This window comes from Pantherophis guttatus, chromosome 4 (genome assembly GCF_059756535.1).
Source record: "Pantherophis guttatus breed Tessera chromosome 4, ASM5975653v1, whole genome shotgun sequence".
NCBI classification, from domain to species: Eukaryota; Metazoa; Chordata; class Lepidosauria; order Squamata; family Colubridae; genus Pantherophis; species Pantherophis guttatus.
The window spans coordinates 134,958,643-134,975,197 of record NC_142066.1 but is presented as its reverse complement, the minus strand read 5'-3'; the positions used below and the strand labels follow the sequence as shown (position 1 = coordinate 134,975,197).

General features: G+C 34.5%; 1 protein-coding gene across 1 annotated transcript in view; it reads right to left on the bottom strand.

The window, feature by feature from the left end:
- The window catches only part of ITGA8 (integrin subunit alpha 8), a 119,612-nt gene that overhangs the window by 5,025 nt on the left and 98,032 nt on the right, over positions 1-16,555 (bottom strand). Inside the window, exons 28-29 of the mRNA XM_034402551.3 lie at positions 11,269-11,370; positions 882-1,004 (exon numbers count right to left, since the gene is read on the bottom strand). Coding sequence (XP_034258442.2) covers positions 882-1,004; positions 11,269-11,370 — 225 coding nt within the window. The remainder of the gene's footprint in view (positions 1-881; positions 1,005-11,268; positions 11,371-16,555) is intronic.

Below are 16,555 nucleotides of genomic sequence, written 5' to 3'. Positions count from 1 at the left end.
GGACTGTTTAATACAGATTGTTGACACTCTTTCTGAAAGTTCTAGGCCAGTGATGGCTAACCTTTTTGCCACTGCATGCCAGGAGAGGGGGGGCAGGAGAGGTTCGCGCGCATGCCCACACCCATAATTCTATGCACCCCACCCTGCGCATGCGTGCACAACCCCGCCCTCTCCCCCGCTCCTGGCACGCAATGGCCCAGTAGGCCAGTTTTTCTTTCTCACCTAGCCCATTTCCCAACTCCTAGAGAGGCTCTGGAGGCTGGGGACAGCTAAAAAATCACTTCTTGTCCCACCGGGAGTTGGGAAATGGACTGTTTCAGGCCTCCGAAGGGCCTCTGAGGGAGTGGGAAAGGCTGTTTTTGCCCTCCCCAGATGCATAGAGAGGATCTGGAGCCAAGTGAGAAAGAAAAACAGGCATCCCCCCCCCACCTGGCCCTTTGGAGGCAGAAAACAGCCTGTTTCCCTACTTCTGGTGGGCCCAGAAGGCCCAAAAATCAGTTGGCCAGCGCGCGCATGTGCGCCAAAGCTGAGCTGGCATGCCCACTGATATGGCTACATGTGCCACCTGTGGCATGCGTGCCATGGGTTGCCATCACGGTTCTAGGCATTTATTGCATTACATATCACATTTACTATTCTAAGATATCCTACTGATTTCACTATGTATGTGATCCTAGTTCACTTTATCTAATATAAAGGGATCACCAAAATTCTAGAATGCCAAAAACACACAGATAAAATAATTAGCTAACATTAGGACCAAATAAGAACATTTAAGAATGACTGTTTGGATGAGAAGGCCAAATTCTTTTCTCTCCTCTCTCTAACTCCCAATTTTGTTCTATTAACATCCTCCCCAATAGTTTCAATATATAACATACCTTCCACAAAGCTAAGGTCAACATAGCCAGAACCAGTAGTCCAAGAAGTATTGCCAATATTATAACCCACAATGGGATTATAAAGGAAATGTTTGGAGTAGCCCAAATAACAGATGTTTTTATCTGAAACGAAATAAGAAAGAAATTAGTAAAGATAAAAGAAGAAAAAAACTCTCTATATTAATGAATTTCAATTGCCTAATATGTAAAAAACAGCAGAATAGCATTTCTGAAGCAGCCAGCTAAAAAGGAAGAAAGTACAGCACAAAATTGTCTCTACCTCATTAGTCCCTCTCAAAAAAACATGCTTCATTCTGTCCAGTGGTCAGAGTGCCCCCTTTCCCCTAATCTTTGTATACTTGGATAGTAACTTCTAACGCTTATTAGGAATGACTGTTTCAAGCTTTTACCTACACACAGTACGTCAAATGAATTGGCACTCAGGAAAGTTCAGGTACCTAGAATAATTAAGTTTATTAGTCAGACCCAAAGGTGCTTTTTAAAAAAAAGTTAACTAGACTTTCCTGTTTTTCCTTCAAGATGTTTTGCTTGTCATCCAAGAAGCTTCCTCAGCTCTAACTGAATGGTGGAAAATGGAAGGATTTATATTCCTTGCAGGAATTGCGCGACCAGATGACAATTAGAATTCAAGAAGCTTCATGGATGAGGTAAAAAGTCTTCAAAGAAAAACAAAGAAAAGTTCAATTTCCTTTTTAAAAAAAGTACTTTTGGAATAACCATAACCTGGATAATTGGGAATCTACATACAAATTAATTAGTCAGAATTCATGACATAATCCAACTCAATATATCTGCATTCTCTTAGATAATTGCAGAAATAAAAGCCAAATAGCTATAAATTAGTAGTATGGTCTCAGGCAGTTCATATTGCCCTATGTTCTTTTAAAGTTTGAGTAAAAAACACCTAAATAAACCCTATAAGAAAAAAAAAATCTTCTTTACAGGAAAAAAAATTAAATTAAAATAAGGACTCAAGTGCAATATCTTTTATGAAAGAGCCAATAGTTTTACAGAATGACAACAAATGTTCTGTTCTGAAACCCTCAAATATTAAAAAAGATTGAAATATAATAAAAATATAGAATCTTTTAGTATGATTTTACTGTATTTTGATTTAATCACAACCACAAATGCTGGCCTAAATCAATAAGTATAGTAAAATTTTTGAAATGCTTACAATCAGAGGAAGATTACAAAAAGAGAAATATATTTTTCTTGATCCCTTTGTTTTTTCCAATTTAAGTTGAATGTGAATGCTGAAGACCTCCATGATTCAGTGGAGGCAAGTATTGTAGATGTAAGCATTTGAATTTTGAACATTTATTAACAAAAATAGTTATCTATGGCTAAATTATTGGTCTATAATGTACTCTAGAATATGAAGGTCTGAAAATCTGCAATTAAGATAGTCAATTATAACAATGGTTTCCATTTTATCTGTGACAATATAGAGAATACTAATCATCAGATGGATATTGTCAGAATACCTGTCTATTTTTTATGAATTTAGATTGGGACTGATGCTGAAAAAGTCTTTGCTATGGCTCAGACTAACTATATTAAATGTCAAGAAATGGGGTTCTTTCATCTTTTGTTCATTGAATTTCAACTGTTTATTGTGGCAACTAATAAAGATGTTCCTTATTTCCTTAATGAAAATTGGTTCTTGAATCAATGGCTTCTTTCATTATTCAGTCTCAAAATATTAAAGATGTGTTGCACTCAACGCTGATGATGTTATGGCTCTCCATAATATTTATACAATGTCATTACCAAGCTTATTGAAGTAATAAATAAAATGGTTTATATGTTGGTTATCCTATTAATTGGAAAAAGTCTACTTTGTTACTCTTATCTATAGAATGCCAAAATAGGTTAGAATTTATAATTTGTAAAAACTTACTATAATACTTGGGTGACATCTATCTCAAAATATATGTGTTGAATTAAATATGTCTATTCTTGTATAGATATAACTAGTTAGTTTAACCTCCCACTAAAATTAATGTTATTAAAATAACATTATATAAAGATGTGATGTAAATTTTAAGAGTAATTCCAATGTTATTTCCTGTTACTTTAGATACTTTATAGATAAGTTAATGAGAGTATCTTTACGACAGGCTAAAGATCCTTGAATGTTTGGCCAAACTTTTGTTCATGACTTTTATTGTTTTGTCAGTGTATAAAATACAAATAAAAATAGGAAATTAAGGGAAGGAAAAAAAGAGAGAGAAAAAGAAAATATGAGGCACAAGGGAAGAAAGAAAAAAGTGTTGACTTCTGACTCTTTTTAGTGCAGTACCAGATAACAACATTACAGCCTCAACTTTTTACTTTTACATATTAGTATATAACTAGCCATTTCTATAACAGCAAATCTATCTAATTCGCAAAATCAAAGTCAAAGTTTCATTTTTTCATCACAAGCATAAAATCCAGATGTGATATCCAAATAAAAAACACAATTAAATATGTTCTCCTCTTTGCATAAAACAATCAATTTAATCATTTCTGCTTTATCTTTCTTACTATGGAAATAATATGTATTTCTATTTGCACTTAATAATCTTTATAAACTTTATAAACTATTATCATTTATAGTAACAAAATTCACAGTATTCTTTCAGATTCTTTAACCTTAAAGAAAAAAATACTTTCTTCCATCCATTTTAAAACACTAAACTTTTATTTAAAAACATTTCTAAAACATTCTAATATATCTTTTTTAGCTTTCTCTTAACACACAGTTAAAGTTCACTTTCAGACCGATAAAATTCCAGTTAAATTGGAGTTAGTTGAATTTAGATAATTAAATTTAGATCAGTCCCTTCAAGTTACCCTCATAGAATAATTTTTCTTCTTCTATACATCCTTTTTAAAACTCTAAACTTTTCTTTAAGCTAATACATCTTTTTCTTTAACTTTCTCTTAACATACTTTTAAATAAACTTTCAAATTGCTTAAGCATTATATATAAAGAAAAAAATACACTTTCAAACTTTAGATTAAGACTTTCTTGCAATAACAAACATCAGAACAATAAAAATCCATCCTAATTCCGATTGACTCATTAAGTTTAAGTTTCTCCCTCCAGCTTGTCTTCATGGAATAAAATCTATTTCTTCTCTGGAATGTTTGTCAACTAGTTATAAGCTTTTCTTTTTCTCAAGGATTTCTCAGCCTTGTTAATGTCCATGAGGAAAAAGTCTCAAACTTGTCCTTTTAAAAGTTGCAGATTTTCTTGGAGCTCTTCATTCAATTGTGTTGGGAGATTTATATTTACACTATCATAATAAAAATTGGTCTCAGGTTTATTTTCCGAAATTGCAATGACTCCTCTGCATTGTCAGCTACTTGTGAAACTGCCTCGGTGGTTTGGTAATTTTCTAAACATATTTGCATCTCTGAAGTAAGTAGTTTGAGAAGTTTTTTTAAACATCCTTTGAGGATAACTGATCTATGAACTGACGGATTTTTTTTTCAAATACATCTCTAATAATTTCGTCTTCAATCTCCCCAAAATGGTGCAGATCTTCAAAAAGGAATAATAGGCTGTGGGTAAAGAGAGCCTTTTTTTAGCTTAATAAAGAATAATAGTCCTTAAAAATGATTAAGAAATTTACTATGTGTTTGAAAAGTAAATTTCAAAATGGCTGCTTCTTCAACAATGAATTGATTACTGCCCCATGCCCCAGCTTTCAGTACCCAGGCTGCTTCAAAGCTTGGCTCCTGAAGCTATTTCCAGACCTTTGCTGTATCTGAGGTTCTTGTGGTATAATTCTAGGACTTCTCCTAACCCAGGAGAGTCATATAAATTAAAGGAATGATGGTTCCTTCTGTTGGTAAATTGAAAAAACTACAGTCCAATGAAAAAAACCTTCAGGGATCCTTCTTTTCACCAGAAAGCGAATGTTTGGCCAAACTGAGTTGATCTTATCATAATCACAGTTTTAACTATCAAAATTTTAATTATATCATCCTTAGACTTTTATTTTAACCTTTATTTTTGAATACGACTTTTTGTGAATATTCTTCTCTTTGGACTCATTTAGAAAACAAGTGTGTTAACACCTCTGAAATCTTGGCAAGTTCTAGCATCCAGGATCTTGATTTCCTGTCAGCCACATTTGATTATTAGTAGTATAAACCAGGGTGAAATCCAGCAAGTTCTGACAGGTTCTGGAGAACCGGTAGCGGAAATTTTGAGCAGTTCTGAGAACTGGTAGCGGAAATTTTGAGTAGTTCGGAGAACCAGCAAATACCACCTCTGGCTGGCCCCAGAGTGGGGTGCGAATTGAGATTTTGCAATATTCTTCCCCCAGGAGTGGGGAGGGAATGGGGATTTTGCAGTATCCTTCCCCTGCCACGCCCACCAAGCCACGTCCACCAAGCCATGCTCACCAAGCCCACCAAGTGGTAGTAAAAAAAATTGGATTTCACCACTGGTATAAGCCATGATATTTTCATCCCAAATCATATGAGAAACTGACATTGTAGAATGTAAAACAGTCTGTGTTACACTTTGCTTCATGAGTTGCACTGAACTTGGATTTCTGGGTGCAATTCAGCAGTGGGTTGCTCCCGGTTCTGTCCAGTTCTTTAGAACCAGTAGTAAAAGTGGCGAGAGGTTCTGCCCACCTGCCCAGATGTCATAATTGATGATCTGCGCATGCGCAGAAGAGCGCATGCTCCCGTTGCGAACTGGTAGTAAAGATAAGTGGAATCCACTTCTGGTGCAATTCCAGTCCTAATTCTTACCTAGAAAATCCTTCATGACATGGGTTCAGATTACTGGAGGAACTGTCTTTCTCCACTGTCTCTACTTCTTGAATCTTGATATACAGGAGGGACATTGAGTCTCATTGACTAGAGAGAATCATCTTGTGGGATGCAGGAAAAATGCCTTATCCACAGCATTTGTCCTCTCAAATATCACATTATCCAAATTAGGTTAATCCCAAAGCTGTTTTCAGAAAGCATTTAACACTTATTTATTTTACCTTGCAGGATGATCAGGAAATTAGTTAATCTGGGAGAGGGGGCAGGTTTAGTGTTGGTAATAACATTACCAATTTTGAACTACAAATTGCATAAAAAAATTTAAAAAAATTAAAAATCCAAAGGAACAATTTTTGATTCATATTTTAGTTGGATATTATTATTCCAATGTTCCACATTATATATCTCTATGTGTGCAAACCTATAAATATAGTAATAAAATATACTATATATTAAGCTATTATTTACAACTTCTACAGATGTTCTGCAACTTGGATAGTTTCTGCATTTTTCCATGTGGATTTATATTTAATGCTATTTTATAAAAAAGAGTAATAATTCATAAGTATTTTATATTTTTCTGAAAACATTTTTGTTGCATTAAAAATATCAGAAATCTAGGGATGAAAGGCTCAGCAAATATTTTCTGTTCATCCTTTTATCTTACAGGGCTGGCGATACAGATGTGGAAACTTTTATAGAGATCTTACAGTATCTGCCTTTTTTCTCCCATTGATTCCTCCTTGGCACTCCTTTCCATACTCTTTCACCTTGGTTTCAAGATTTATCAAACTTTTTTTTTTTAAATAAGGGCTCCTGTGAAACCTCTCCGGTGCATATTTAAACCTCTTTCATATTTTCAACTAAATATTCATGGAATACAGGGCTAATTTATAGAAAGCTCTTTCTGTGTGCATATGTCTCTGTTTTAAATCCTACCCAATCCTCAGTGGGGATTAAATATCAAACTATGATCTTTGTTTTCCAGGAAAAATAATATTGATCAAAATTAATAATTTTTATACATCAAAATTGCTAGAAAAAGAAAAAGAAAAGAGGAAGACTGTTCATATTATAATTTTGCTTTTAGCCAGAGATGGCCACTTTTCTTTACAAATCTCTCTTTTTTAAAAAAAAAAAGCACACAACTAATTAATAGAAAACATTGCCATACAACATGATGGGAAACAAAATGAGAGTGAGCTAGGCTCTATTAAATGTTTTTCTTACAAGGTTCTCTATCTTGCAGGAATATTTCTTATGCTTTTATATTCACAAGCCTCAAAAGTGGCATATATATCATATGCACTCTTTACTGTGCAATGATGGTCTCACTAATTTTCATATAGCATTTAAGTGGAGAAAGGCTGAATCAGAAATGAGGAAATTTGTAAAAGAGACTAATTTTAAAGATGTTACCAAAAAAAATTACAATAGAAATACAAATGAGAAAGCATACTGTACGTTTATCTGACAACAGGTAGACCCAAAAGTGACATGGTGATAGCCGTATAATTGCACATGGTCAACTGCATTAAATATATTGCTACTTCAGATACCAAATACTATCCAGATGAACATGACAACAGTGAAAATAATTTAAAAGGAGGGTTAAAATCTAAGAACAACATGTCTCTGATTATTAGTACTGGGCACTAACAATAAAGGTAAACTATTTTACTTATGGGCTCCCTGGAAAGCATCTAATATCCATTTATTGGAAAAGGAATCCTGGATGTTGGCTCCTTAGTTTGATTCAAGAAAGTTCTTACTTTTTTGCATTCATATATGCAAGGTAAAGATAGAAAAAGTTAAAATAATTATAAGAAAACTAATCACATGATATAATATTTTTCTGCTTCTTTGAAAGCATGATTTCTTCCATATTAGGTTGAGATTATGCTCACTGCTGCCTATGGTCAATGGTAATTCTGAAAATTATACCATCGTCATAATTAGAAATTGGGAAAAGTTGAGTTGAAGGAAGATTGGAAAACAGATTTTTAATCAATAAACAAGAGGGTTTTCTAAGTAAGATACGTCAGTTCCTATTATAAATATTCATAATTACAATAATGGGGAAATGCATATGTTCTTTTTTATGTACTTGTGATAGGACATGCACAGATAGAATAATAATGGGAAGAATTTACATTATGACATCACAACATTTTGTTACTTTCTCCTCACCAGTTTCCCTGAAAATTTCAAGACTATTTTATCCACATAGCAATTGATCTATTATTTCTATAGATTACAAATAACTCCTAACAAGATCAGGAATGCTTAGTTGTTATTCCACTCAGAATCATATAATATAAAGAGCAACAATGAAGTTTTTGCTGAGGGTAGAATTGACTGACAGAGGAATAGTGTCTGGCCAATTTTTGGTGGACACATCCATAAATAATGCTTATGTATCTCTGGAAGGTAATTGTTTAGCAACAATCTCTAAAGTTTGTTGTAAAATTATTTTGTAGGTAGGAAAAAGAAAATCAAATCTGTACGAGGACTGTTCTGAATTATAATAAAGTTGAAAATTGCTTTTAGGTATTTCTAAACATTTTCAATCCTTACTTTGACTCATGTAAAGAAACATAATGTTTCAAATTTCTTTCCTGGAACTACAATTAATATTCTATTGATAGATTTCTGGAGAACAGTATAAAAAACATAGTCAGTAAAGACTTGAAAAGGCTGTCTACAACACATCAAGTTGTAGAATTGGCAAATCTCCATAAAACATTGCCAGTTCTGAGAAGACATAAAAAGCACTATCATTTTTCAAGAGTTTATAGTCTGATTTGGGCATCTGGCAATAAAACATCTGTTTGGAAAAATAACCCTCAAGTAATCCTTAAAAAAACATATATCTGATCGTTCTGCATATTTTCAGAAATTTCTTTTGGACAGCAGGCTAACACCTGCAGGACAGCACACCAATGCAGATGGAGACAATATTTATCAGCCATTTTAAAGAACATATATTTTGGTTACAAACACATAGACACTTAAGCACCACAATTTATCTTCCACTGGAGTATTTTTGAACTCCTTGGATGAGGAAAGGATATGAAGGATCAAAACATTCAGCTTTCTAGTCTAAAATTAAATCGTCCTTCTTCAAGTAGTATCAAAACCCACCCATGAACTAAAGTACATAAAAAAACCGAAAAAAACAAAAAAACAAAACAAAACCCAGCTTCTTGGCTGAATCCTTCTTATCTTACAATATTTTTCCTATGATGATATCTCTCCTGTTATTAAAAAATGGGTACAGTTCTTAGTGGCACATGATATGGGTCTGCTTATTTTTTTTAAATTTTGAAAGAAAATCAATAAAATGAATAACCTAAATACCTGGAAATCCTATTTCTGAATTTACATATATCTATATTTTGTGGTTTGACATGTGTCATCTTCCTATTCAATTAGAAATGCCTCTCTGAAATAATCCTAATATTTACTCTAACATAGCAGTGAGACCATTCCAGGATTTGTTCAATCAGCATTTTTTATAAATTGAACAGATACTCAGTTCCTGGGCTAATGTACAGATTGGAACATAGACTTAACTTGCAGATTTCTCCAAATGTCATGATGCACAAAAGATCCAAAATGCTTTAGAGAATAATGCATACCATAGAGTGGCTTTGGACTTTAGCTGTGGATTATGCAAATTATAACTCAACACATTTGGAGGGTTATTCTTCCTTTCTGTTAATTTCAGTTACCAAAAGATATTATCTGTTTTGTTCAAGATCTGTCTGTTTCTAATAGACTCTCCTTTTGGATAAGTAGGTGAAGGAACTATAATGTAAAGAAATATCTTTCTGAACCCTGGATATTGAGGATGAACAAAATGGTTTCCACTTTTTTTATGATACCCCAGATACATGACAAGCTATTTGGGAACCATGAAGTCTCAAAACAGGGAGACATGCTAGCTACCTCAAGACCATTGGGCTAAGGTGGGTTCTATCTTAGATATCATAGATATCTACAGTAGATGAGTACTAAGAAAAACTTTAATCTTTTCCCATAGTTCTCCTCAAAACAAAAGCAGAACAAACAGCTCACTTTTAAGTATGAAGGTATTAATACCACAGTAACCATGGGCTACAAGCTCCAATCTGGTGTGTAGGATATGTTTGTCACCTTGAATCATTTATAAAAATAATAAAGTCAAAATACAAATAAGTAAATAAATAGAATAAATAGTTATACTTCACTAGTCTCATTATCGATTATATAATGGCAATAAAAGTGACAAAAGGTCCCCTTTTAAACTGACCTGTTACTTTCTATGAAGAAATGAATCTTAACAACTTTTGCAAGGCTGCAATAAGAATATTGTTAGAAGTAAACAAACAATATTGTTTGGATCTGCTTAGAGTAAGATTTGGAATTGAGAGATCCAGTCAATCCAATTTAAAGGGAAGTGTTTGATCTTTTAATTCCTGAGAAAGTGGACCTTGGGTTTAATAATCTGTCCCCTATTACTTATTACATATAAATCCTTCCTGATAGGTGAAGATCTGCTAGAAGGTGGCATGTGCCTGGGTCCATGTAACTTCCTGAATGAAGAAGGGTGTGGTTTATCTGCTTTGAAAGTGGTATGGCTGCATCGATTTCTAAATATATATATATGTATAAATCACTAGACCCAACTGTCCTGGGCAACTTTTGTTCTGATTCTGATTCTGATCTCCAATTTCTGCAAGGCTCTAGCTACAAGAGGCCTTGGATGAAGCAGATTATCTGGAACCTTTTCAGACAGCTTCTTGTTGAATATACCATGGAGATGACATTAATTACACTTCTCTGATATACGGAGTTACAAGGATTAGGGTGGTGCAACTATCCTTGTTCTCCCTGATCTCTCATGATATGATTAATAACAGAGTATGGGAGTGTAGGGATTCTTGCTTAAAAAAACCTTGTAATCTTCTCTTCCTTTCTACATGTGAATCCAATCAAAGTTAATGGGAAGAGATTGAGTCCAAAGTCTCTTGAACATAAAATGTCTTAGGCATTTTAGGCTTTGGCATTGTACCCCTCCTATTTAACATCTACATGAATCTTCTGGACGAAGACATCTGATGCCATTGTGTCAGCTACCATCAGTTGATAATACTCAACCATATATCCTCACCCACTATGTTGTTGAGAAATTGGGTGATTTTAGAAATGTGAATTATAAGCAAACAAACAAATGTACTGCAGCATATGTGTAACCTGGTCTTGCTCATGATGTAGCATTACTACCTCATTCCCTGTGACTATTGCTCTTTCCAAGAACACAAGGTACCAGAAGTATATCTATCCCTGATATATTGGGATTTGCATTTTCTGCCATTATATACAACTAAGAATTATTAAAATGGGAACACAACCAACATGAGGATTATTTGAAAACTCAGATGACCATCTTTTAAAAAACATTCAAAAAATGGATCTGCATTAGAAAACACAGGAAACTCTTATCTTGGAATTCCTGTCTGTAAATATATTGTGTCACAGAAATCAAAATTATCCAAACAATGGACATTAATGTTCTATATTTATTTTCAGTGCTACTCACAGCTATGCTTCCTTCAGGAAGTTTTGCTGGCTGAACTTTGTATGGCATCTTCTTTACTTCAAATGACACACTGATGGAAAGAGCATAGTGGTAATTTTTCCTCTGAAAAATATGATACAGAAAAAGTTTTGATTAGTCTTTTTAGGCGAATAAAATGAATTGATTCATAGTCCCTCCTATAATGGCAGACAGTGAGTTTGGGACTTAGAAAGGAGATGAACAAGAAAGCAGAGAGAAACAAGATAAAAATATATAAATCTATATACATAATAGAAAAAGTAGATGGATGTTTTTCTCTCTCTTTTATAATAATAGAATTAAAAGTTATCAGTTACAGAAAGAATCAGGATCGAGAACGTTTCATTATTTAGCATATATTCACTGCCTCTTCATAGCAGATCCACAAATTTAGATAGTTTAGAAAAAAGTAAGTAAATTTATGGAGGATGTGGCTATTATTGGTAAAAAAAAAAACTGAAAGTTTTGAGGCTCAGTTAGATAGTTTAATTATCAGTTCTTAAAGGGCAGTTTGAAAAAAAAAACACTGTTGTCTACACATTCAGCCTTTGAGCTTCTTTGCTTGGATCCTATGTGAACAAAATGCTGGACTAGCTATGGGAAAAGAACTATTGCTTATCAAATGTTTTGGACAAGCATTCCAATATCTTACCAATGGCCAGGCTGGATACAACTAATAATTTTGAGGCCAAATTATCTAAAACATACTTGTTTTCTCATCCCTGAAACAGACTGTTAGTCTAATTGGGTTCTTGATATATCCTTATGAAGAAAATTCTCGTGTTAAAGAAATAATTCAAATGTCGTAAACAGTTAATTGAGATGTTCCCTGCATTACAACATTCTACACCTCACAACACTGGAGCAGAGACCACGAACTTTTGAGTTTTTACATCTTGGCCTTTTCTATGTCCTTTATGTGTGGCTTTGTATTCTCTCATCAATTAATATAGAGAAAACATTTATTTTGAATACCCTTTCTTCTACAATAGTTGGAGAGCCAAGCAACACATATTTAAGTCCCTTATCATCTTAATAACCCTCCTCTGGCTTATTGGTATCCATTTTGAATGGTGGTGCCCAAAACTAGATATATAGAATAACACTAAAAGGATCTAACCAGGGCAGAATAAGTGGAGCAATTACTTTCCATGATTTGGACTCTGCTTCTGTTAATGTGTCCCAAAATAGCATTTGCATTTTTTAAAGCAATGGGATTGTATTTAACTTGTGTTCTACAAGCCTGATATGTCTTCTTGCCAAACCATATCTTCTCCATCCCATACCTAGGCCTTTCATTTTCTCCAATCCAGGTGCAGCATTTTACACTTCTGTTCGTTAAATTCCCTCCTTTTCATTTTATCCAAATCTTCTCACTTTATGGTTATCACTCACCATTTTAGTAATGTCTTATAATCTTTACAATCACTATAACCGTAATCAAATTCATTATAAGTTCTGACTTATACAGTGCAGTTGCGAAGGAAGACACTATAAACTCTGGGAAAGATCACTCACATATGTTTTTCTACAGAACCCTAAATGCCCCTTAACTTTCCTGTTGAACTTCAGAATTGCCCTTCAAGGAATTGTGTTGTCTTTTTGGGAAGTGCTGTTCTAATTCTGTCAGCATTTTTAAGTTTTCCTTCTTTTGTCCATTGATGTAAATGACAGTTCCACAGTATTATTTTGAAACATAGGCATGATCTGAAGAGAATTTTCAACTGAGAGTATGGATCTCATTTTTATTAGCTGCCCTATAGATTCAGAAGCCCAGAATAATTGGTGGAAGTTCTTAATGATCTTAACAATCTAATCTAAATCAATGCACATAAAAAGTCGCGAAGTCGTGATTAAAACTGCAGTAAACATATAGAAATCCACTTGGAAATTCAAACAATTTAAGAGAAAAATAAATTAAAGATATTTCTACTCTTCTTAAGATATATTTTGCCAATATTCAGTACTGGTATTGTAAGGAAATATGCATTGAAGGATTCCTGATGTACACCTAAGGAAGATCACATTAGCTCTTTACTACAGGACAAATTTTGGATTTCTTTTTGGTACATAGTCAATGAGGCCACAATTTTTATCTCACTAGTGATAAATATTTATATTCCTTGGAATTTCCTGCAGTGTCAGCATGCTCCCCCATTCTTGCAGCTATACTTTTCCCCTTTGCAGCTGCTGCTCTGAGCAGGCCTCCTTTAGTTATTTTATCTCTCATCAGTTAGAGGATTTATGAGTAGGCTAGACCCGACCTTTGCCCCAATGGGTGGAGCATACGCAAACAGATACTCATTCAAAAGCTCAAGTGATGAGTTTCTAGCTTTTTTCCTGTGGGACAAAATCAGCTGACCAAACTCTCTTCTTCTTGAATACAGATGTCGGCATTATTAACACCAGGCATTTAAAAAAACACAGAGCAACTTTCCAGATACCCAGAACAGCTAACATTGAAAAATTCTCTTCATACCATGCGGTTGCTTTATATTTATATTTTTGAGGCCTATATTTTTGATGCTTATCACTGACAATAGAGTGGCCAGTTGGGCATCATCAAATCAACACATACATGCTAATTTATATGTACAGCACCAATTTAAGAACTAGAGAATGGGAGATTTCCCTTTTCTCTTCTTAATTTTAAAATTTGCTTGAGCAAGATCTATCCAAATACAGTAGAGGACCATTTTTTCAGGACACTTCGAACATAGACCAGTCTGTTGTAAAAGAGACCACATGATCAATTTTCCTGATTCACTGCGTATTCAAAGATGACTTTGAACCTGAATCCAAAAATTATCAACTTGGTTTAAGCCTCTCAACTAAAGCCATTAGTAATATTAACCTAGACTTCAGCTGAAAGGGAAAGAGAAAGCCTAAAAATTACTCATAAAGGCAATATTTTCTCTCAAAAGGATGCACGAAGTTTAACAGGATAGGAATTTAATTTGCAAAGGATTATACTAAAGGGCAATTATACTGCAGTCAAGATGATGGAAGGGATAGAGGAGAGGGAGTTAGAAGTAGGGTGAATGAAAATATTATAGCATGGAGCAGAACCTTCTAAAATTTGAAATCATATTCACTGATACAATTTTTATCTTCAAAATATAAATGCTAGGCCAGTGATGGTTAACCTTTTCTGGACTGAGTGTCCGGAGTGTGTGTGAATGCACATCCGTGTGCCTGAACCCCCAAAACGCAATGTGTGTGCGGTCCCCACGCATGCCTGTGTACCCCCACATTCGCTTTTCCCCCCTGTGCACGTGCGTGCATCCCCAGCATGCATCCTGCCCCCAGCGCACAGGCAGCAGAGACCCGAAGGCCAACTGGCCAATGGGAGGCGAGCACGCATGCACAGTGGAGCTGAGCTGGGTGATGGCTCGCATGCCCACAAAGAGGGCGCTGCATGCCACCTCTGGCATGTGTGCCATAGGTTCACCATCACGGTGCTAGGCTGTGCTTTATATTAAATTTAGAATAAGAGATTTTAGCAGACTTACATCATAGATAATTTTGTGCTGATTTTTATATGAATCAAATACAGCTAATTTTGGAAATCCAGCACAAATTGCATAGAAATGAATAAAATGTGTTATCATAATTAAATAAACACATTTAACTTTATTCCGATTAAAAGAGGAAAACTATTTGTTTCAAATAAATAATTTGATCTAGAGAAGCATTATGTGGGGAAGAGTCAAGGATCTCTTCCTTGGTCTCTTCTGATTCAAAATGTCCTTCCTTCTAAAGCAGCTTTCCGTGTTTCAAAACAGAAACTAGATTAATATTACATTGTTTGGTTTAACCTTTAGTGTTGCATAACTGCAAATGAAAAGAAATCTGAACAGCACTTATTGGTTTTATTTTTATAATCACAGAACAGAAAAGAGATGTGGTTTGGTCTCAAATTCCTTTCCCTTCTAGAGTATCTCAATAATTCAGATAGTACCTTTTGTCAGGATTGTTTTTAACAGCTTTGATTTCCACTTTGTTATTGCTAATGTCCACTATTATTGACACAATAATAAGAGAGAGAGAGAGAGAGAGAGAGAGGGAGGGAGGGGGGGAAGGATGGATGGATGGATGGAGGGAGGGAGGGAGGGAGGGAGGGAGGGAGGGAGAGAGAGAGAGAGAGAGAGAGAGAGAGAGAGAGAGAAGAGTCAGATTCTCAAGTTTAACATGAAATGTAGAATCCCCTTTTGTAAAATGAGTTCTTAAGATAAAATAACAATCCCCAGTATAATACATGACCCCATGTGATGTTTTAATGTTATCTCCTTTCCTGAGCTTTTAAAATTATTTCCAGCTACTGAATCCACAAAGATGGAAAACATGTTTATCATTAATCCCCTGGTATATGATCACAACAGTTTGCATTTTTCACTGCATTCCACTTTCCTTATTTGAGGTCATGGGATCATCCAGTTCACTCTGTATAATTTCTTGATGGCTTCCTGTAGTAATAATACTGTCTTTCCCAGATAGGGTTATCTGTAAATGCCATCAATGTACTCCCACCTCTATTCTACAGATGTTAATAAAAATAAAATAGATCTTGTACTAGTCAGTGATAGGCATCAAAAGTATAAATAAAAACAGTTACAACTGTTATTTGTAACTTTCTTTCAACTTGAAGGTCTACTTTTTGATATTATAATAATCATGTTATTTTTGCCTTTCTTCCATTTAACCAATTCCTTATTTAGTAGACACCACTTTTTCAATTTTGATCCTGTAACCTACTGCAGTACGTTTCCTGGGGATTATCATCTACCACTTCTTTTAAAAATTTAAACTGTGCCTTTGAATCCTCACAATTGCTTCATAAGCTCTAGGAATTCAATTTTTATCACTTAATATAAATGGAAGATGGGAGGAATTGATTTGGGAAAACACTGTACAATGTATCATTCCAATGTGCAAAGCAATTTATCTGTGATAGAAAGCTATTCATACAATATTCTCAACCAGGAGCTGAATCCTCCATATCTCTTTTGGAAATAGACATCCTATATTTTTCATTCTTACATATTCAGTTGACATATTTCTCTTGAGTTTGGCCAGATTTATTTATTTATTGGTTCGATTTATATGCCGCCCTTCTCCGGAGAGTCAGGGTGGCTTACAATGCATTAAGCAATAGCCTTCATGCTTTTGTATATACCTGCTTAGTAGGGCTTTCGGCCCCCCCTAACCGGCGTTCTTTTTTATACAAAGTCAGCTTATTGCCCCCACAATCCAGGTCCTCATTTTACCT